We start from the raw sequence: 24054 nt of genomic DNA, 5'->3' as shown, positions 1-24054 counted from the left end.
GCTGGTTTACTTGTACTGTTGGTGACCTTGCACTACTTGGAGTTTTTTATGATTTTGCTCGACAGAACCAATTGTACATCGTAGGGCCTTAACCCATTTATTTCTGAAATTCGTGCTGTGAAATGCACCAGTTCAACTTAATATTTACAGCATTTTCTCAAGGGGGCCCCGAGACCCCTCATAGCGAACACGTAATGTGGTTCTGGTTTTCTCAATATTTTTTTTAAATGCTCAGCCAGACACTGGCTGCAGGGTCCACAAATTACATTAGAAGGATATTCAAATACTTCTGTAAAATAGGTCAGTCCTTCTCTGTATTAACTAATCAACTCAATTTTGTTTCACATTCCTCTGCAAATATGTATGAATAAATTAAAAGGTACCAGAGCTAATACAAAACTTACTAGAATATTATTCCAGATTCCTTTAAATAAGATCCTAATAGACTGCGCGGCTCGCACATTTAACATTTGTAATGCATAATTCGGGATTTTTGTAAGACATTCATTCAAATCCACTTAACCTGTCTTTCACAGCTTTTGCAGTTGCCATTTAACTTCCGCATTTTTTCTTCAATGTCAGAGGCTCGTTTGGGTAAAGATCTCTCTTTCCTGCTCACAGGCCCACGGCACAGAGGACAGTAGACTCCGCTCGATTTCATTGCATTCAAGAAGCATCTCCTGCAAAACCTGCACCAAATCATAAAGATAGAACAATTGGAATTTCTAAAGTGGTCTTAGAGATGAAGACACATGGCACTGGGACTACTAACTTGAGAGTAAAAAAGCTTATTTAATTTTTCCAGTTAAAAGAGAGCACATATCACAGAGCTACAGCATCCAATTTACATATTTATTAATGTAGCTGCACAGAACATGCTGGGCACCCAGTGAGATTGCAAGTGATCTTTCAGTCGCCCACAATAGTGATCCTTCACAGGTGAACATCCAGGATCTGAGGCTGTGGACATGTAGGGGGTGGGAGGCAGACCTAATTTGACTCACAGCAAAAACTACAAACAGTCTTTATATGGAAAGCAATGGTGCTATGTGTCAGTGGTTCGCGCCCACCTTGTTGTCAAATGGTCGCAATAGTTCCTGATTCAGGTAGGACAGGGCTTCCCAGCGTTCCCGGGCTCACTTGGTCATTGTGGTGGCCCAGCAATGAATGCCTATATCTCCGACGGGGTGAGATGGATGAGATATAGGCTAAAACATGTCTATAAATAGGAATGCAAACACAAATGTGTGTTTCTAGATATATTACCCCTATTAAAAGTATGAGAATTGTGAATTGTACATTTGCACCCAGGGAAGGGCGCTCAGCCAATCAGGTGGCTGGAGCAGCGGGCGAGAGTACACTATGTACTGCCCGCTGTTTCAAGCCACCTGAGGCCCTTCCCAGGGTAACGGCATCTTGATTGTGGGGAGGCAAAAGGGAGCCCCTCCCTGTTGCCTACCCCACGTCCCTAACCTCCCTCCGACCCTGAAAAAACAAACCTTACCCATTCCCCACCTCCCTCCCTCTCCACCTGCCTGCTTAACTTGGAGCTTTGTGCTCCAGTCCAGGCGCTACTCCCTCCCGCGAAATAGAAATTATCCCTTTTCCTATAGCGGCAGCCATGGTTTTTTTTTCTCAGAAGAATGGGCTGGCGCAATACAAGTGGAGCCCATCTCCCGAAAAAAATAAAACTCGGTATAACCCCCGGTGTGCGAATGAATCATAGGGCAGACATGGCCCGTAACAGCCCTCAGCCCTCCCAGAGGCCTTGTTGGGCTGGTGGGCCTTTAGTAGGTATGCCTGCCCATGACATGTGGGTGATTGCCATAGTTGGGGTTAAAAGCAAAATTAGAAGTAGTAGGTCCCAAGCCTTAATGGTGGAAGCATTCATAATCACCTAACTAAAAAGAATGGGAACAACCCTGTGGTCAGAAGCAATTCTAGGACTCAGCAGAAACCTGTTCAGTCGGTGTTTGGTGGCGGTGTCTCCAATTATCCCTGATACAGGGCTACATCAAGATGCAGGTTTGCAATCTAAGCAGTGGAAGATGGTTTGTTGTTGAGCCTTTAACTGGGTCGATTAGCACCTTATGGCTGGGACTTTTCAGCCGCCTTCAGAAAGAAGTGTCAACCACTCAGGTTCTCTGTGGTCCCAAGCTCCACTGGTCCTTTTGGAAGGCCTATCTACTCGTGTTTCCAACCAGAGCTGTCCGATTTTCTGCTCCAGTTAGAGCAAGGAGCTGCTGGAGTGTAGTACGGCCGTTCCCATTTCCGCTGTGGTGTGGGGTTCAGCTGTTCAAGGTTTCTCCATGATTGGGAAGCAGCTACAGACCATGGTGGTAGTTTACTGGATCCGGATACGTTGCACACATTGATCTGGGGAGACGCTGCTTTGTTTGCAGAGAAGTGCAAGCGTTCGTCACTGGTATTGAAACGGGAAAGAATGCAATGCTCTGAATGCAAGCATCAAGGGTAAATGGTTACGCTTATGGTTCAAGTGTCTTAGGCTGCAGGTTTTAGCTGCTCGTGCATCATGGCGCTAGTGCTGTCACCTCATCATGTCTGAGGTTACTACAGTGACTGGGTCATACAAGGGAGGCCATTTATTGCATGCCAGGAATGGATGGTCCATCCATTCCTGGCCTGACGAAAACGGTACCATGTACTTCCTGACAGAAGGCCTTCACTAGACAATTGAGCCTACACAGTTAGCTCTGCGAGGTTACATGCATAGAGAAAAAAGGATGTATAGTGTACCCTGACCATGAGGGCCTTATAGTCGCTTAGGGAGGTATCAGTTTTTTCAGTGCCTAATGAACTTTATAATCAGGCAAGTGAAAGTGAAAATGTACAGGGACTCTACCTTACAGTCACACCATGGGATTGCCTTTCCCACACAGTTGTGCTATAGCAAATGTCCTTCTGTGTCAATAAATATTTTAAGAAGGTTACAGGGAACACTGTGCTACGTTCTCTCCCCATTACTGACCAAAAAACAAAGCATTGACAAAGGGAATACATTTGGCTCCTAAAAAGTGTAATGTTTCTCTGTTGCTCTGTTGTCAGGTAGTGCCTTCAAATGTCTAGGCTCCAATACTATTTGCCATCATTTTCCCAGGAACTTCAATGACTTGTCATGTATTACTGTGGCGTTCATCCCCAGTTCCAGGGGCTGGAACAGGGGGATAATGGCCCGGTAGCTCAAGTTATCGGCCCGAGCAAACCGAGGGCAGATAACGACCTCCCCTGGACGTTATCCCCCGTTCCAGACCTTGGAATGGGGATGAAGGCCATTAGCAACCCGGGTTACCAAAGCGGTAACCCGTGGTGTTAAAAAAAGGATTTTCCTTCCTACAACGAGATTGAGATTTGCGCGGCATACTGCTGTAGGGAGGAAAAACCCTTTCCAAGATGGCCGCCATGGAAAGGGAAGGCAGACCTCTCCATGGTGGCGATTGGAAGCTGAGAGGAAGGTGTGGCTGCAGCGGAGAGGGCAGCTATAAGGTATGGAAATAAGGTATGTGGGGGAGGGGTTAGTAAAGAAAAAAAAAACAGGGCAGAGGGTGGAGGGAAGATGGCAGTGGAGGAAGCCGGCCGTCAGGCTTCTTGGAGCGCAGGCTTGTACCGGCGGTTCATGCCTGCGTTCCTAGCCACCTGTTGCCTGGCTCCCCCATGCCAGGTGCTAATATGGCATAGCTGTTAAGTGCCCTTAGGTCATGTGTGGCATCTTGTACCAAGCTTCACTTTTCAGCCAAAACTAGAGCATCCTTGGACTTATCATATGGTTTCACAAAGGCATGTGTTTCACCAGGGGTGTCTTATATCTCAACAATAAATATATAAACAGACAAATGTCATTTTCCCATGATAAGTATGGGTCTTCAATTCGCAGCATGCAAAGTACCATTGGCTAAAACCTTAAGACTGGTTGGAGGTGACATAAAAGACCTAGGGCCTCTTCGCAGTTATGCATTGATTACTAGCTGGGGGCAGGACTAGGTATCTTTACACCGCAGGCTTCTTTCTCTCCCACACTGTGCTTATGTGACATAAATCACTGCATGTTTGTTATTAGCATAGACTGCCTCATAGGAGATATAGAACTGGCATTAGCCACGGTGAAGCAATGGTAGTAATTGTTTTATACCACATTTCCCGCCACCCCTGTCAGCCGGGACAGTACCGTAATTGTGGTAGAATAAACAATCCTTCCTGTCTCACAACTTTCCTTATGGATTTTTGCTAATTAGTTCACGTAACCATTACTAAAAAAGGTAAGCATATATAAGTTCATTTTACCAATTATGATGGTCATCTGTAAATAGATATAATACTGCTTCTTTTTTGTATTTTTAATTTTTCTGTTCTGGATCAAAACATATATCAATAATGTGTTGAGTTGTGCTATACAAAAGAATGCTAGAGATTATCCTAAATAATTTCAAGTAAAATGCCATTTCACATGCTTCCCATTTCTTTAGATGTAGTTCACTTTTAAACTATCTTTGAATTGCCCAATTGATAAGATGAACTTATATATCTATTCTAAAGTACTGTCAAACCGGTTGGCTCCACTTCTCCCAACAGTGATTGATACTGACCAAACAGGTTTTATTATGTGGAGGAACACTGGCGATAATATTAGGCGAGCCCTGAATTTGACAGAAATAACAAAAGCAGGGAGAGGAAAATTGGCCCTTCTGGCACTAGATACCAACAGAGCATTCGATAAGGTGGATTGGACCTTCATGCGATTGACCCTAACGGCATTCCAATTTGGACCCTACTTCCGTAAAATGGTTTTGGTGAATTACATATCCCCGAACACTCTACTGCGGGTAAATCGAGAACAAACATCCCCTGTTCATCTCACATGCGGGATGCGGCAAGGTTGCCCTCTTTCCCCTCTCTTATTTGCCCTAATTATGGAGCCCTGGCTAAGCGTATATGGAGTAATCCGACAATTAAGGGAATCATGATCCAGGGCTCTCAACACAAGGTGTCTCTCTATGCGGACGATGTTCTACTCTCAATAACCGAGATTGCGGGACATCTGTGGAATTGAGGGTGGGGGTGTCCGCGCAGGAGATGCTCCCCTTTCAATCTGTCTTTCCGATCAGGTGGGATAACAAATCCATTGAATACTTGGGGGTTCGGAATACGGTTTCGCATACAGACTTATTTGTGGCTAATTTTCCTCCCCTCTTTAAATCACTTGAAACAGATTTGAAGAGATGGGCATCCGAGGAAATCTCTTTGATAGATCGTATCATGGCTGTTAAAATGAATTTACTCCTGTGCATTCTTTATTTCTGTTCATCCCTCCTTGTGGAAATCCCAAAAAACAAACTGGATCATCTTCAGCGAAAAACCTTGGGTTTTATTTTTTTATTTAGGGGGGCAAGAATGCTAAAATCCCTATGAAGGTGATGATGGGAGGTTCCCTGTTAGGTGGGCAGGGGGAACCAGATCTATACAAATACTCAGAGGCGGCCCACATCTCACATCTTCTGACATGGATGTCCCCAAACCCCCTTCCAAAATCGGTTGACATTGAACAGTCCAGACTTCCGCTCCCTCTCCGTTTTCTGCTTTTTGTCCCCCATACAGACAAAACAATGACATAGCCTGCTCTACTCTTCAAAAGCTACTTTAAAGTCATGGAATGGGGCTCTGAGACAGAAAAGGATCCCTAGAGGCATAGGCCCACTCTCGCCAATCTTTTATAACCCTGCCTTTCCACCAGGTATGCAGTCAGAGGCCTTTAGAAACCGGGGACGGAGCGGCCTTCAAACGTTAGCCCAGCTGTTTGAAGGGGACCAACCACGCACGTTTGAGAAATGTAAAGAGGTATTTCAACTCTCGGAGTCAGACCGATTCTCCTTTGCCCAGGTACGGCATTGGATCACTCATCTTGGGATAAGACAAAAAGCCACACAAGTACTGAGTCCAATTGAGATTACTGTTCTGGAGGGCCTGCAGCCTGGAGGGGTCTCCAAACTGTAAACACTTTTAAGAGATGATATGTTATCTGAACGCCCATCCTATATGAATCGCTGGGAGATGGACTTCGGCCACCCGCTGGAGGAGCAATCTTGGCTAGACATTTGGGCCAGGAACCACTGTATCATTCCCTTAATGTATCCCACGAAATGTCCCCCAGATTGCATCTTATTGCATGTCTGCTAGCCCCATAATAGCACACAGCGGTTATTTGCACACTACAGTATTGTATCCTGGGTACCACTGTATCATTGCCTTAATGCACTCTACATAATGTCCTTTGATTTCAGATCCTTGCATGGCTGCCTGCCCTGTTATAGCACACATCAGTTATTTGCACACTACAGTATTGTATCCTGTGTATCACTGTATCATTGCCTTAATGCACTCTACATAATGTCCTTTGATTTCAGATCCTTGCATGGCTGCCTGCCCCAATATAGCACACAGTGGTTGTTTGCACAATACAGTATTGTATCCTCTGTACCACTGTATCATTGCCTTTATGCACTCTACATAATGTCCTTTGAATTTCAGCTCCTTGCATGCCTACTAGCCCCGTTATAGCACACAACGGTTATTTACATGCTACAGTATTGTATCCTGTGTACCACTGTATCAATGGAACAAAAAGGTTCCCTATTTGGGGAACTCGCGTCCCCTGCACACTGTGATTGGCTCAATAAATAAGCCCAAGCATTTCTCTAACAACTCCAATGGAACATGAATGAGTAACCTTTCTCACATAGAGAGGAGGATGAATCATATGCGTGAAAAAGAGTTACGACTACTAGAGGTAGCCAGACACCTAATAAACCTATCCCGACCACAGTAACACCAACACTCAAAGAAACCCTCTATCAATCCCCTCCAGACGAATTGCTTTTGCCACTTGCGTACGGCCGAAGTACTCCCTAATCCTCTTACTATCCCACCGTCACTCTTACTCCCTCAGACACACCCTTTCAAACCACCTGCCAAACCCCCCTGCACTATGACCGCCCGACCCACTAATAACCGGGAGTTGGCCATACCCAGCATCACACAAGAAATCCCAGCCTCGCAGTTCATCTCACACATAACTTCTGCTTACTCCACTCTGCCGAGCATGGACCACAAAGGTACTGTACCCGCAAATAAATCCAGCCTTCCAGAACATAGACTGGAACAATCCACCCATGTCAACCCGACACAGCTATAACCACCACGCAGGCCACCTCGCGGAGAAATTAAAGACTCAGCGACAGGACGAAAGCACCACTTTCCACCAGAAACCGACGTCAGCCTAGAGGGACCAACCTCCTGCCCCCTTGGGGGCCTCATTCCTAAAGCAACTAAGACCAGCCTAATTGTCCCTTGTGAAACCACTCAGTTGAACTCGCTCATGAGAAATAAACCTGTAGCCGCTTTGAGAAAACCTCAAAACCCTAACCTGAACAAAGCGTCCACGTTGACCAGTAGGGCTAGAGAAAGAGACACCCTAATACATATTAAGGGAGCCCTCATTAACGCCAGATCCCTCCCAGCACACACGCTTGACATCTCAGACCTCATTACCGATAAGGATTTAGACTTTATCGCCATCACCGAAACCTGGCTGCACCTTGCTGCAGCCCAGCCCTCACGCTTGCCATACCTGATGGATATTCCATCATCAGGAAAGACAGAATGACATCCAAAAGGAGGTAGAGTCACTTTCATCACCAAAACAAACCTCGAACTAAGAGAAACAACCAATCAAGCTTTCCCTTCAGGAGAATGAATGTCTGCCAAATTAGCCCTATCGGCCACATCGTCTCTCTCTACACCTTTGTGAACGTCAGCCTGCACGGAACCCAGACAAAATTGTGAATGACAGCAACTACCACATTTAGACAGAATCGTGAACACTAGCCGACGCCAGACCCAGACAGAATTGTGAATGATAGCAATACCACATTTAGTTAGAATGGTGAACATTAACCTACGTCGCATCCAGATAGGAATTTGAAGGTTAGCAATCCCACACTTAGATAGAAGCGTGAATGTTAGCAAGCGCCACACTCAGATAGAATTGTGAACATTAGCCTGCGTCACATCGAGATAGGACTATGAATGTCGGCCAGTGCCACATCTAGATAGTATAGCGAAGATTAGCCATTGCCACATCTAGACTGCACTGGGAATATTAACAGTGCCATATTTATATTGAATCCTGTATGCTAGCTTGATTTGCATCTAGACAGGCTCGAAGGTAGGTCAGTACCACATCTGGATACAATAATTAATATTGGCATGCATCATACATAGACAGGATTGTGAGTATTAGCCAGGGCAGGATTTAGATAGAAATGCAGAGATAGTCACGTGCCACACCTAGAAAGAACGTGGAAATTTAGCACATATCACCTCTATATAGCGTGGCAAATAACCTACCCACTAAAATTCTCACCCCTCTGCATACACCTCTCAAAGTCTACCCAAACACAACCACAACCCTAAAGCGCAACAAACAAACACAAACTTCACTACACTGCAACAACAAAATAAACGACACATAGCTTCGCACAACAGCACACGACGGCTACCGAACGGTAAACCACCCCAAGCTCAGCAAACGGTGTTCACTGAGCTGAAGCTGCCAACAGCACATCACTGCTCTCTTGCACTTATCCCGCTCGCTCCCACTAACTTCACCCCCTCGACCCTCTTTTTCCTTTTCAGATCTGCCAGAGTGCCAATGATACTACTCCATTGGTGAGAGTGCCCGGTACAAATATCCTTTAACATTAATACCTCATTTATAGACCACCAGGTCCCACTTCTTCATTTAAGGAAGACATAGCCTCTCTTCTGGCAAAAGATACAAAGCCCATCTCCAAAGTGATCATCTTAGTGGATTTTAACCTATGACTTAATGGCAGCACTGACACCCAAGCTCTTGCAGTAGCTAACACTATTGAAGCACAAGGCTTCACCTTGCGCATCTCGAACCCAACTCATGCTAAAGGCTGCACCCTGGACTGGCTTGCTGACTTCAACTGCATCACCAATATTTCCAACTACGACCCATGCCCTTAGTCGGACCATGATATTATACTTTTCTTCATCAGCACTCCCGCACAACTTAGCACTCCTATCATCCTCGCTCCAGCGGCTCCTATACGCAACCATTGCAACATCACTCCTGACAACATGTTTCCCATGTTATTGCCTCTCACCTCCCACACGGATCACACCGCTAATCCTACATCCTTAGTAGCTCGCTACAACCAAACTCTGGAGGCAGCTATTAACGAAGTGGCACCCCTGGGCATCTGCAAAGCTAAACCCACAGCCCACATCAACCCCTGGTTCACCACAAGTCTCAAAGACCTGCACAGCAAAAAAGAAATGCAGAGAGTAATTGGAAAAAAAAACCATTCATGTTAACAAACAGACAGTATTTCATTACTCTAGCCACTGAATACAAAGAAGCCACTTTCCAAGCAAAGAGTAACGGATACAATATGAGAATTGAAAACGCTAACTCAGGCACCATAGAGGTCTTTACCATCCTGCAGGAACTGGAATCACCCTCCCAGGCCCCACACCACTGTACTAAGAACCAAGCATGGTGTGAAAATATTCAAAAGGCCCTCACAGAGAATATCATATCCCTCCAACACAAAATAAAAACAAAAAAACTTAAGCTTACTCCGACTGTTCAGCCCATAACTGCGGACACCAAGCCACTAACCTTACACCCTAGGTTTGAATTCGCACCCATCACTATAGCTGAAACCATCAAAATCCTAAAAGGCTTAAAACCTTTGAGATGTCAAGGTGCTATCTGCCCGGCCACACTTATTAAAGATTGCACAGACAAACTGGCCCCATTTATCACAACACTGATCAATAATTCCTTTGCTTCCAACAAAGTACCTGAAAACCTGAAAGAAGCATGGGTACTCCCACTGCTGAAGAAATCCACATTAGAACCTAATGTGTCCACCAATTACCGGCCCATTACAATAGTTCCCTTTCTACTAAAAATAATAGACAGAGTAGCTTCTGTACAGATTCAAAACCACCTCGAAACTCATAACCTTCTTGGTCTTCGCCAATCAGATTTCCGCCCAGGTCACGGAACAGAAATGGCCCGTCTGGACCTCAGAATCCAAATGGATCAAATCAGAGACAGGGGCAATGTAGCAATCCTCCTCCTCCTGGATCTCTCAGCAGCGTTTGACTTCATAAACCATAACATCCTGTGCCAACATCTAGCCCGGGCAGCCCACTTTTCAAATAATGCCATAAACTGTATCGAATCGTTCCTCTCCAGTCGCACCCCGATAGTTTTTTACTTGTCCGCCACAGCACCTCCCACCCTGTCACATGCGGAGTACCACAAGGTTCCTTTGTCTCCCAAACATTGTACAATGTTTTTACAAAACCTCTCTTTGACCTCCTTGACAAACTGGGTGTTACGTAAAAAAAATAACTCTGATGACACCCAAATACTGCTGCCTATCACTGGAAACCATGACACAGGGGGTCATTACGACCCTAGAAGTAGCCATGCCGCTACTTGCGGCATGACTACCCCCATTCCGGGTACCGGGTCCGGGTTCCTGGAATGGGGAAATACCGGGCCATTCCGACTTTGGAGGGCCCGGTATTTCCCCATTCCAGGAACCCATCCCCATTCCCATTCGAGCCCGCATAGGGCTCAATGAGAATGGGGTGCATGCTAACCATGGGCCCGTTAATGACGGGGCCGTTGTTAGCAGGCTGGTCTGCTCGCGGGACCTGCTAAGGACGCCTGGTCAAACCAGGCGTAATGAGGCGGTAGGGGGTTAACAGGGCCGGCAGCTCTACCAGCCCCGCAAAACCCCTACCGCCAGGGTCGTAATGACCTCCATAGACTCTAAGTCCCAGAATACCATCTACCTCACCATAAATGCCTGGATGGCGCAACACAAACTCTGTCTTAACGACGATAAAACGGAAATTCTCATTGTGGGTAGCTTATCAAGGCTAAAGAACCTACCACCAGCCTATAAATCCTTTGACATCAACGGCAACAGTATCACGGTAGCCAAAGAAGTAAAAACATTAGGGGTGTACCTGGATTTGTCACTCTCTCTAACCAGACAAGTCAATGCCATCACCTTGGCTACAGCCTATCCTGCCAAACGTATCACTGCTTGCAGACCTTTCCTAACTACGGATAACTGCATCGCACTTGCCAGAGCACTTATCCTCTCCAGGATCGATTACTGCAATGCCATCTCCACAGGATCCACTGTGAAAAACATTAAGAAACTTCAGACAGTACAGAATAACACAATCAGAGCGGCTCTCAATATCCCTAAAACAGACCACATAACCACAATCAGAAGAAACATCCACTGGCTACCAATGATAGATCGAATAAAACTCAAAATACTATCCCTAACACACAAATGTCTGTCCAACACTGCCACGCTATATCTAACTGAACACATCTCTAAAGTACAATCCACCAGACCAACCCGCTCGTCATATGTCGGCCACCTGACCACCCAGAGATTCAAATGACAAAAAGCAGGAGGCTCCAGCTTTCCTGTTGTCGCATGCCAAATATTGGAATGCTATGCCCTTGGAGCTAAGAATAGACCCATCACTCTGGTTCTTCCGTAGAAGACTCAAAACATGGCTCTTCAGCCAAGACATTGAGAACTGAATCCTAACCTATCACTGAGCATAAGGCACCCCCCTAAGAATATGCTCAACCTATGTATGCAAGGAATGTACATTCGAAATGTCGTAATCCATGTATATATTTCCTGTATCTTGACCAAGAATGTGATGTAACTGACTAAGTATGCAATGTAACCGTCTTCTTAAGCGCCCAGATGCCTAAGGGTTAGGTGTGCTCTATAAATGTAAAAATAAGTAAACCACACTTTCTCCAGATGCGTGACCAATAATAAATGTGCCTTAAAACTCTTATTTGCCTGGTACTATTCCCCAGTAGAACTGCATCATTTTCAGCGATTAGTGACACCTACTTGCTAGCGAAATTGTGTGGCACAGGCCACATACTTTAATATGTGGTGGGACTGTCCGCTCATTCATTCCTTTTGGGAAGGTATTACCACCATCATTGAATCCATCACCCATACCAAACTTCCGATGTGCCCTGACACTCTTCTTCTGGGTGCCCCAACTGAAGAGAAATATCCTAAATATGGGAATCGGGCGAAATTAATCACACACTATTACTGGCCGCACGCATTACGATTGCTCGCTGCTGGAAAGCCTCAGAGGGGCCCAATGTATCTCTTTGGTGGATTAAAGTATGGGACAACTTGGTGGCAGAAAAAGTTACAGCAGCAAAGGAAGGAAACCTCGCCAATTTAGGAATATGTGGGCCCCATTGTTGGACTATGACCAGACTTTTCCAGCTTTAACATTCAAACCCATTCTGGCAAGACTTTACCTTCGGACGGCTAATAATATCAAGGGTTTGGACTATTTGGGAGGGAGTTATATGTCGGGAACGGGTTGTTTCGTCCGTCCGAAAGTGCGCAAAGTGTACTACCAGTACTGTATAATTGTATCTGCATTTATTTTGCACATTGTAATTTTTCCAAGTATCCAACCGATTAATAAAAACTGTTGTTAAAAATAAAACTTTGATTCTGCGTGACAGGGCCAGCTGAGTTCTGACTCGTATAAAACTCAAAATGAGGCCATGAGTCTATTTTCATGATATAGCATTGTATTTAAAGCAGAACATCTCATGCTCACATTATCAAAGATGGCATTCAGCAAACCCCAGGAATAAACACAGCCACAGGATAGGATCACAGATATGTAAACTTTCTGTCAAATGTTTAATCTTCAATATTTTTTAATGATACCGCAAAGGAGGGCCTTTTTTGTAAACCTCGAGGGAAAACAGTAAGCTTCCTTTCTTCTCCTTTTCCCTCTCTCTCTCCTTGTCCCTCTCACTCTTCCCCTGCGCTCTGCTACGCTCCCCTACCCAGCCCATCCCTTCACTTCCCCTGTCAGCTATATGGATTTGCATATGATACCATGAAACAATGGTAATGAGTGATTGGTAAACAACAAATCCATGTTTCCCAAAGCAGAACATTTCAGGCAAGAGAAAACATGAATCTCTTTATTCGTTACTACATGTCTGCAAAAGGCATTCCTTGGGTTGTTTCTCCTTGAAACCAGCTGCCCTTAATGATGCATTGAATCACCATAGGTGCCAGTGTAGTGTAGATACTGCTGCATTTCTTCTCTGCAGTTGCTAAGAAGTGGGGATACTATAGGGCACTGCTGGTGCAGCATTTTTGGCTATTTCCTTATGAGCATGCTATTATGAAGGTGACAACTCTTTATATTCAAGTTGAAGAAATTATGTCAAAAGAGTTCAGCTCAACATGACTGCAGCAGCATTTCTTTTCTGCCTATCTCCAACTGCCTCTGAGAGCAGCCTTCCACATTCCAAGAACCTTCACTCACTTTCCACGCCACACATTCCATACTGCAGCCAGTCCTGGCTGAGTATACTAGTGTGGTAAAAATGCAAGTTCAGCATGGTAAAGAGCCACAAACCTATGAGCTGTGGGATTAGCACACTAAAAGAGGGAGCTTAGTTGATACCACACAGTCCTACCTATGCACTAAGCTGACCCCAACAAATTGTGTTCTAGGTAAATAACCGCTAGGTAATGTAGCCTGAATTACAGGTAAGTATGTAAGGCTTACCATTAGACCCAGACACTGTAACCAGGCCCTGGAGCTTGATTTCATTAGAAATTAATTTCCATTTTATTAATCTGCCTAACAGCTGTAGAAGCTGGCAGGACATTGCAAACTACACGTTCCCAGGGTGATGTTGTAAGAGATGAGCAACCTTTGATACTTTCGAGGTCTGGAAGCAATGCTCATGGGTGCCTGGGAAGGCAGTGAATGCACAAGCATTTTAGAATTCAGCATACTAGTTTATAAAACTGGTCTACTGGCGGTTTCAAAATGTCCCATGGCAGTTTCAAATTGCCCTTTAGTACATCTGAGCCTGGGAAGAGGTCCAAAGAGTTCCTAAGATGTAACATTACACGAGTAGCTTGTTAACAGTTTGTGTTCCCATTAGAAACAGAGGGAGATGACCGGCGGCAGATGAATAAAGATACGCTGATCATCTCAAATGTCTCAATGTTTTGGCACTATGATGTGGGAATTATGTGCTGGACTGTGAGGTCACAGAGGGGGATCGAGGATGGTGTGGTAACATTTGCTGGATCCAATTATTTTTCGATAATGTATGTCCCACTATTGGGGAGCAACATAGAACTGCCAATTAGCCTCATTTGGAGGACTATCCTAATGTTGCAATATGTGTTGATGCTAATATGTTTGTATGATTATAAAAGCTTTAGTTTTTGGGCCGTATCTTTGACAGCGCTTTTCATGCAGTTCTGTTCTGCATTCTGTTGGAATTTCACTTCCCAGCTGTATCTGAGCCCAGAATAAATTGCGTTACTTCTTGCTTGGTGTACACTCCTTATTAGACTACTTTTGTCATTTTTACTGGTGAGTTCCAAAGTGACCCGCAGTACATTTTTGGAGGCCCGCTCGGGAAATCGGCTTTCCCGACCAGACGTAGGGATTCCAGCCGTACTCCCGTAGGAGTGCGGGACAGCATTTGCAAAACCAGACCTAAAATCTCAAACACATAGGAGGCCGTGAAGACAGCAGGTCTGCCTGGTCGGAACGCTCCCCTGCTCTCGAAAGGGGTATTGGCCTTTAAAGGAAGACACACGGGTCGAGAAGACTCGAGAATCTCCGAAGAAGGTTACGTAGGTGTACCCGTGCATGAACGTGCAGGGCGAGGGAGGGATTATTTTTATGGTCTATAGGACACTCCATTGAGTGGTGAAGAGCGATTGGCCATAGTAATCATAGATTTTAGGTGCCCTCACCCAATAGGGAGTGAGTGGGTGGTGACACATCTGCATTAGAGCAGGGGGATGCGTGGTAAGTGGTGGACGTTGTTAGCCGAGAGTTGCGCGTAGTGCAGGTAATTGGTATAGTTGCGTCATTTTTTATTTACTGGTTAAGGAGTATTGATGCTGTGAAGAAAAGAAGAAGAGGCATATGCAGTAGTGTTTTGTTGAAACAGTAGTAGTTTGTGGTGATAAGGTGAAGTTACTGTGTTTTATGTTTATTGTGGCTGTGGAAATCACAGAAGAGCCAGAGCTGAACTAATATGTAAATATCAGAGGAGCTGTATAGCACGTGTAGGGAGTGTGGTTGAACGGAGGTAGGAGCAACCAATGCTAGGCACATTAACATAGGGCATAATTGTTAAGGTGGCGGGCCTGTGGAGAGGGCCATTTTGTATTAACTGAAACTAACAGCACGGGCCTGTGGAGAAGGGGGTGTGTGTGTGTGTGTGTGTGTGTGTGGTGTGTGGTGTGTGTGTGGTGTGAAAGGGCAGGGCCTGAGGAGAAGGCTAGCGTAAACGAAAAAGGGCAAACGAGTAAGACAGTAAGTATAAGAGTGAGTGTGTGTGAGTGAGTGAGGAAGGGGTAAAAGTGTTTTAAGATATAAGTAAGACAGGTCAAGAATAGAAAGGGAAGGGAGAGTACTCTAAAAAAAAATTGGGAGAAGGGTACAATAATGTCATATGATTATATGGACGCACCCCTCAATAAATGTGTAAAAGGTTACCCCAATATCACGATAAAATATTAAAATCTCACTTTAAATGGGTGAATGACACAGTGAGAAAGTGTTATCAGGAATGGTCCGGAGAGAGAACATTTCAAAAGGAACTAATCGACAGTATGTACTCATATTTGTTGGCAGCATACAAAGATGCAAAATATATTAGGTCTCTGGAAACTGCACGAAGAAATTAAAAAAGAGAAAAAGAAGGAATGCATTATATCCACTGTTAAAACCATCTGCAGGATATAAAAACCCTCGCTCGAGCATCCCCAGACAAGGAGAAAATAAAGAAAAACAAGGCAGAGTCAGGACCTCATTCTGGGGATAAGTAAGAGAAAGGGAAAAAGAAATACTTAGTAGACATTAAGAAAAGCACACAACAGCAACTTGACTCAATGTTTAGAGAAGCAGAAAAGACAGTGAGATAGAGAAAAAAGGAAAGGAAGGGGAGAGAAACGAGGACCAGCAGGGATGGACAGCGGGACGTATGCAATTTATAATTGATGACTGATTGATATTTTTTTTGGGGGGGGGACAGGACATGGAAGAGGACGAGCAAGACACGACAGAAGGTAATAGTACTGCATCAGATTGGGAGGACAGTAGTAACAATGACAGTAGGGATAACGAATTTGACCCTTGCGATTTAACAAGTGTGGGGAGAGGAAGGAGGAGGTAAGAAGAGGAAAGAGAGGAAGTAACAGGGGACTGGGGAAATAGGCTTTGAAGCAGAAAGGCAAGGATGGCAGCAGTGAAAAGACCACACAAGGGGTTAAGCCCAGAGCACAAACTCAATTGCCCCTTCTACAGAAAGCAAAAATGAAAGTATATTACGTACCCTGGCAAACGATTGATAGGATTTAATTTGATTTATAGTTTGCCTTCATTAATGGCAGGGAATAGCAAATGGATATATGTGTTTGTAAAAGACAGCAGGGATCCCATTGGCAATAGGAGACATCAAGAGTTTACTGGCAGTTTTGGTGGGGGAACAGAGAGACAACATTTGGCAACAAGCAGAGTATGCAGGGGTAAAAGTAAGCACTAACATACATGACAGAACGCCCTTTAACAATTATCGAGCACATGTGTGGAAAGCTCTGAGAGTGCTGTATCCAGATACGTCAGATATGGAATCTATACTGGCGTGTAAAATGAAGCCAGATGTGGACCCTGCAGAATACATACGATTAATACAAGAGATGTTGACACAAGAGAATAAACATTCATGAAATGATAAAATACCCTTATTCTGTCACATTCTAGTGAGGGGGCTCCCCACCGACGTACAAGCTTCCCTAGGAAAAAGTTGTCGGAATCCAAGCAAATCGATGGCCTGTGATACAGGCGACTATTGTACATTATTGTAAAAGAAAACAGGAAAAAGACAAGCCGGCAGTAGACAACGCAGTAAAAGCAGAAATCAAACTTGTGCAGAAAAAACTGGCTAAGATAAGCATGGAAGGGGCAGTGCTCACAGGACGGTTCACCCACCCAACAAGGGGGGCTTCCAGTGACTCGATACACACAAGAACCATAAAACCCACAGTGGGGAATACAACAAATGCAACAGCAGCACGGATTCATAAATAAGCAACAGCCTGGGTTTGCACGTGCAGGGGGAGTAAACGCATACATGGGGCAGCATCAAACAGGAAGGGGATATTATCCAAGGGGCGGAGGATTCGGTTATTGGGGTATGGAGGACAGTGTTTTGCCTGCAAACATTTCAGCCACTTTGCATGAACATGCCCACTTATTCAACAAACAGGACTTCAGAAGGAGTGCAGCCACAGCAGCAGTATACACAGACAAATGCACAGTCTTAGCAGGCACAAATGGTGCCGCAGCCACAAATGCAAGTGGGAGGGAAAAATCAAAGGGAGGGACATGGCATTTCGTACAAGATTGACGCCCTCTTAATAACATTATCGAATCAGAATCTCGACTAGTTCCAAACCTTGCAACAATTTTCTGCAGCATCCCAGCAGAGGCGAGCTACTTCACTGTAGTAGGTTTGAAGAATGCTTTCTTCTGTATTGCCTTGCATCCGGACTCCAGGTATCTCACTGCATTTACGTATCGTGGGATGAGATTTGAACACACTAGAATTCCTCAAGGGTACTGTGAGGGACCCATCATACTCAACAGGGTAATACAAATGAATTTGAGCAAACTGCAGGTTGCAAGTACAGTGATACAGTATGTGGATGACCTTTTATTGTACAGCACAACAGAAAATGAGTGCAGGAAGGATTAAGTGACACTACGTACGTTACTGGCTAACATTGAGCTGCTAATTTCTGGATTCCTTAGCATTAGGTTGCTCGATTTCCTAACATCTTGCATTGAATACCGAAATCAATTACTGCCTCTGAATCATCCAGTAAAGCTGAAATGTATAATTGTTATTCAGAGTCACCTAGATTCGATTTTTGAACAAACGTGTTTATTGGTAAACGGAAAACATTGCAAATATTGGGTGATACTACTTATTTTGCACTGCATAACGGATTGAATCATTGTGTGTGCTAAATTAACAGCTTGCCTAATTACATCTCCTTGTGTGAACACATGTACCGTTTGAGCTCCCCTAGTATCCCACGGTGCTCATTTCATATCTGGCAGAACTGGGCAGGAAAAACATAATTTCCCAGCTGCTCCAGCCTATTTAGCTATTTGGTCTTCCCTGGTAATTGACGTACTCGACGGCCAGGCGGGCATTTATTCCTAACTACAGGTAATTGCTTGGAGCTCTTACGCCCACTTATTTCAGCCTTCCTGGACAATAATGGGTTTCACCTCAAAAACAAACTTTGTCGTTGGCCGTTCAACATGCCAATCAACTCTCCCTTATTAACAAACTCAACAAGACCAAACTTGGTGCCCTGAACAACCCTTCGCCATCGACTGGAAATCTGAAGGGGCCCTCTTCAAATTCTACCACTCCTATGTTGCGGAAGTCACCTAAGGTTGCAGTAGTAGAGCATGCAACGCCTACACCAATCAGCAACAACGATGTTGAAATGCTCACAGAGCCCTCAGTTAGAACAAAGGTTTCCGACTCTGACCAGTTGACCACTATTCAGGTCAAACAGGGATTGATTACTTCTCATTCATCAAAAGGGGAACTAGAACCCTTCCCATCCCCCAAACCTAGGATAACTACCGAAGACACCAGATCCCTCCATATCGGAAACAGGATGAGCATGAAAATGGCCCTCCTCAACACAAGATCTCTTAACAACCATGCGTGAGATATTCATGATCTTATTATTGATAATGACTTGGACATATTGAGGGTAATTCATGGAATAAATGTGCGCTGAAATTTGTGGCGCAAGCGTGAAAAAGCTAGCGCACGCGTGCAAATCACACGCGTGCAATTCATGGAAGGTCCTGTGTGTGTTTTTCCCAGGATGTGTGCCAAATCCGCGCTTACCTTACACGTCACTGCGACTTTCCAAACGCGTGCGCGCTCTCATTCCGCAGGCACATATACATGCCCATAACACACGGAGAAAGGCAGGCCGTGGTCCAGGACTTCTACAGGGTGGCACACTTCCCCAAAGTGCTTGGTGCCATAGATTGCACCCATGTGACCCTATGTCCACCTAGGGCCACTGAAAACATCTACCGCAACCGCAAGCACTGGCATTCCATCAACATGCAGGTTGTATGCAATGCCAAGGGAATCATCACCTCTGTCTATGCAAACTATCCAGGGTCCAATCATGACAGTTTCATATACAGAATGTCCGCCCTGAGCCGGGCCCTGGAAACTGGGAAGCATGGCGACACATGGCTCATAGGTGAGTACAAATGCCTGTGCACATGCATGCATGTCACACACAGACAAATACACTAGCCCAACTAATGACAACCATTATCAGCTTACCAGGGGACAGTGCCTTCTCTCTGAGCACCTACATGATGACGCCAATACGGAACCCCACCACACCACTCCAGGTAAGATACAACGCAGCCCATATTGCAACCAGGGGCATAGTGGAGCACACATTCGGAGTGCTCAAGTCACGCTTCCGCTCCCTTGACCGCTCTGGCGGACAGCTACTATATGCACCCCCAGTAGTAAGCAGGATCATTGTGGAAGCATGTGTCCTGCACAACGTTGCAACACGGCGGGGCGTACTGATGGACATGGTGGTGCCCCACCTTCCCAACCACACGAACGGCCGCTGCGCAGCTTGTGGGCACATTATTCACCTAAACTCCAACCCCTGCGGAGTGCACACAGGCCTGGCACATACCAGGTGACAATTGATGATGAGAAAGGGACAGTCACAACATTACCACCCTGAGAATGTGTCCACGGAAGTGCCACATTGTGTGCATCCCTAGCTACTTAAACACAACCAATCCCATGTGACCAAAAGGAGCACATGCAAGGTGCATATCCCACCCCCTTGCAAAACAGGCCATGAAAGTACTGGTATGCCACCCAAACCCTCCCAACCCCCATGACTCACGTCTGCCACACCATACCATGGTATGCAACAGCAAAACATCAAACTATATGCACAACACATGACACAATAGTCATGAAGTGCCATGTGAGAAATGTAAATAGGCACAAGACAATTACATCTGACATGTGTAGGTGCCTTTCCCCGTCTTACTACGTGTGAGAGAGAAAATAAAATAGCAGACAAAACCTCTTGTCGGGGAAAGAGGCACTGAGACCCGACTGCAAGAGTTCAAATGATGGTTTATTTCTCCAGCTAGGAAATAACCCAAAAAAAAAACTCTCCCACATTTACATCAATGCCAACATTTATATTAGTTAAAGTAACTCTAACAAAAAATACTAAATGGACCCGATTGGCCAAACGGTGTGGTGCTGTAGGTGTGGGTAGCATCTCTTCCTCCTGGTTGGTTGAGCAGCTGACGGACGTCAAACATCTTGTGCTCCATGCAGGTCAGGGTCCGGTCACTGTGGTCACTACCTAAGCTAATATGTTTCATACTAAATAACAAATTATTTAAAACATTTTCTGCTACTTGTCACATTTCTACATAAGTCACACACAATGATCATTGTCAGTACAATTGGGTCATTTGTGGCTTTAATTGAAGGCCTTGACCTTTATTGTGCATGTAAAAGAATCAGGCTATGTTTCGCATCTCTTCCTAGGTTTCAAACTCATTAGTACAAGTAAAAACATATATAGTAGTAAAAATGCTTAAGGTTAGTAGTGGGTGTGTTGGGTGGGTTTCGCAGCACAGGCGAGGGTCTGGCACTTGAAAGAAATACCTTACAGGGGGTGCAGGGTCAGGATGGCAATAAATTATTCTAATGGGGGTGGGTGGCTTGCACGTTTATGAGGACGAATCGAGCAGAAAGTGCTTAGCTCATCCTGGTTCACCTGCCGGTTCTCAGACGAACAGTGATCTCAGAGGAAGAAAACTGTAGCATATTGATTGTTGCAACTTTCTCCAGCTTCAGCGTGAGAATGGAAGCGCAGAGCTTTCCTTCGCAGGGGGAGTGCAAGGGTGGGGGCCAGCCAGCTGCATGCGCGCCTTGTGTGTGTGTCTCTGTCCTTGGCTGCTGCGGTGGAAAGGGAGCTGAGCATTGCTGTACTATCGCAGTGAGGCCTGTTTACCCAAGATGGAGTCGAAAGGAGGCACAAAAGATGGATGCCCCGTGTCCTGCTCAGTAGTCCCATCTATGTAGCAGTCAACCGTGGTTAACTTTACATAAGGGCAAGGGGCAATCCCACTACCGGAGGCATGCGGTCCATGCCTTGTATTGAGGAGCGTACGACGCGAGGGGGCCTGAGGACCCTGAAGAAATGACTGACCAAAACCTCACACCCTGAAAACTGTGGCACAAATGCATGCCACAAGTGGTGCAAGCAACAAAAGTCAGAATACCTGTTGCCATGCACATTGGAGAATAGCAAATTGGTATTACGAACACTGTGTGCTGCGTGTGTGTCCCTGCTACACACCCCTCACCAGACAGCACAGTGAGTGTGCATTGCGTTGGGGAAACCCCTTGAGCATCATGAAAAATAAGTGCAATCAACAAAATAGTAGCCTGTGATGCATGTACACGATGAATGAATCAGAAGTGAACATGGATTGTAGGGACATAGCATGCCTGAGAAGGCAATCTGGGTGCACGTGTGTGCATGGTGTCACCGTAGTTGGGGTGAGGGGGTGTTGCCTAAGTGTTTGTGTCAGTAGGGACATGCATCAAATACATGCATGTGAAATGAAGTGAGCCTCAGTGTCCTGTACACAGCACATGTGAACATTGCACTCAAAGACCCCCCTGTGTGTTAAACCACACCAATCCCCTGACACCTCAAAATCAAACCCAACATAGGATCAGCCATTGCCCAGCAGAACATATCATGCACAGAGTACCCCACATCGACAATGGCAGACAGTGAGCAATCACTGATTCTTTGAAAATCCTTATAGGGTCTACACACAAAGTGCATCAAAGCGCCTCAAGGAGGGAGGGAACAAGGGAGAATAACAGTACATTCCTACAAGTCCTTCAAACAGTCCAGAATGTGAAAATGAACTATCAAATCAAAGTACATAGTACAAGTGCTTGTAACAATAAGGGAGACTCTAGGGAGGGAATGTGGGAAAACAAAACTAGCATCAACATTGCTATGCCTGACGGCAATAGTTGCAGCGCAGGAGTCACATAAGGAGGGGGGTGGTGAGGGAAGAGGAGGGAAGAGGTGAGGAGAGTAACAAAACAAGTGACAAACTGTGGAAGGTCGATGAAGAATCAAGTAGTGCTGGGGAGGGCGAGAAGAAATACAGAAGGGAAAGGGGGAACAGACAACCTGTAATCAGTGGTGGAGGGACTGATGATAAAAGTAAGTGCCAAAATAAAACTCAAAAAGGTGAAGATGGGGTGGATGGACGGAGGCAGAGGGGGAAGTGTCTGCAAAGAACAAGCGGCTACGTATCACCATGCCTGACGGCAATTGTGGTAGTGCCAGAAAAAGACAGACAGAGGACAAGGAGGAAGGGTGGTGGAGAGGGAGAGGGGGAGAGAAGGGAGGAGGGGGCCAAGGTGTAAAAGCAGGAAGGGTGAGAGTGGGAAAGAAAGCACACACAGGGGGCAGAGGGAAAGAAGATGGTGCAGAAGGGGAGGGTGTGTGATGGTGAAGGGGGGAGACAGAGGGAGACTGGCAGGGGGCAGATGGAGACTGGCAGGGGGCAAGGGAGTCAGGGGGAGACTGGCAGGGGGCAGGTAGAGACAGGCGGGGGGCAGGGGAAACAGGGGGAGACTGGCAGGGGCAGGCAGAGACAGGTGGGGGCAGTGGAGACAGGGGGAGACTGGCAGGGGGAGACTGGCAGGGGGCAGGTAGAGACAGGTGGGGGCAGAGGAGGCAGGGGGACAATCAAAGGACCCAGAAGGGTGGTGGACAGGGGTGGACAGGGGCAGACAGGGCCTCCACTGTGGGCCTTTGGTAGTGGTGGCAGGCTCCAGCCTCCTGGTTGGCCAGATTGTCACAAGGGCCAAGTGCAACCAATGGGAGGGGGGAGCAGGTCCAGGCCACAAACTTGACAGTCAAGTCAAAAGCAATGCGGCCATATTTCCAATGGCACGACAAAACACCAGGCAGGGCTGCAAAATGTCCAAAGCAGGGGAAGCAAGGAAATGGGGGTAGCTGAAACGCGTGGTGACAAGGATTACTCAGCGTGCAGCATTCACGTGGCATATCAAAATCACTGTAGGCCAAGTGTCCGAATGCAACATTGTCAGCGCACGGACCCCTCCCACCATCAGTGTGTGTTACACAGCCAAAGGGTGCAGGGTACCGCCTACAGCAGGAAGTGCATGAACATAGACAGTCAATTAATAAAAAAATCATAAGTAACATGATGAAATGCACAGTCAACAGAATACTCACCAAAATGAAGTGCAGACATGCATTGAAGAAGCCATCTGGAATACCCACTAGGGGTGTACACACAAGGAGGACTGCAGGCTGACCATAGATATGACGGAAGCCCAATGCCCCTGTGTGAGATGCTGTCACACTGAGCCATCCTTGCGAGCCCAAAAGGAAAGAGGAAGCAGGAGTAGCATGTGTGTCAGGACCCCAAGCAAAATACATACACGAGACAAGCCTGAATGGGCCCTGCTGGAACACACAGTGGATGCCTTCAAATGCCACAAAGCACCACACTGTCACATGAATGCACAATAGACAAAAAAAATAATTACTTACAGAAAAAAAATGAAAAAAAATCTAAAATGGCCTCATATGACCTGGGGGCGGAGGGCCCCCAGGTGGGGGAGGTACAGGGTGCACCTCAACACCCACATGTGTTGATGTTGAGATTACAAAAAAACTCACT

At 45.8% G+C, this 24054-nt stretch overlaps 1 protein-coding gene across 1 annotated transcript in view; it reads right to left on the bottom strand.

The window, feature by feature from the left end:
• Positions 1–24054, bottom strand: part of RNF138 (ring finger protein 138) — an 805118-nt gene that overhangs the window by 615499 nt on the left and 165565 nt on the right. The window contains exon 3 of the mRNA XM_069620970.1: positions 524–689. Within this exon, the coding sequence (XP_069477071.1) occupies positions 524–689 (166 nt within the window). The remainder of the gene's footprint in view (positions 1–523; positions 690–24054) is intronic.

This window comes from Ambystoma mexicanum, chromosome 5q (genome assembly GCF_040938575.1).
Source record: "Ambystoma mexicanum isolate Mex_15411 chromosome 5q, UKY_AmexF1_1, whole genome shotgun sequence".
NCBI classification, from domain to species: domain Eukaryota; kingdom Metazoa; phylum Chordata; class Amphibia; order Caudata; family Ambystomatidae; genus Ambystoma; species Ambystoma mexicanum.
This window is presented reverse-complemented; position numbering and strand designations above follow the sequence as displayed.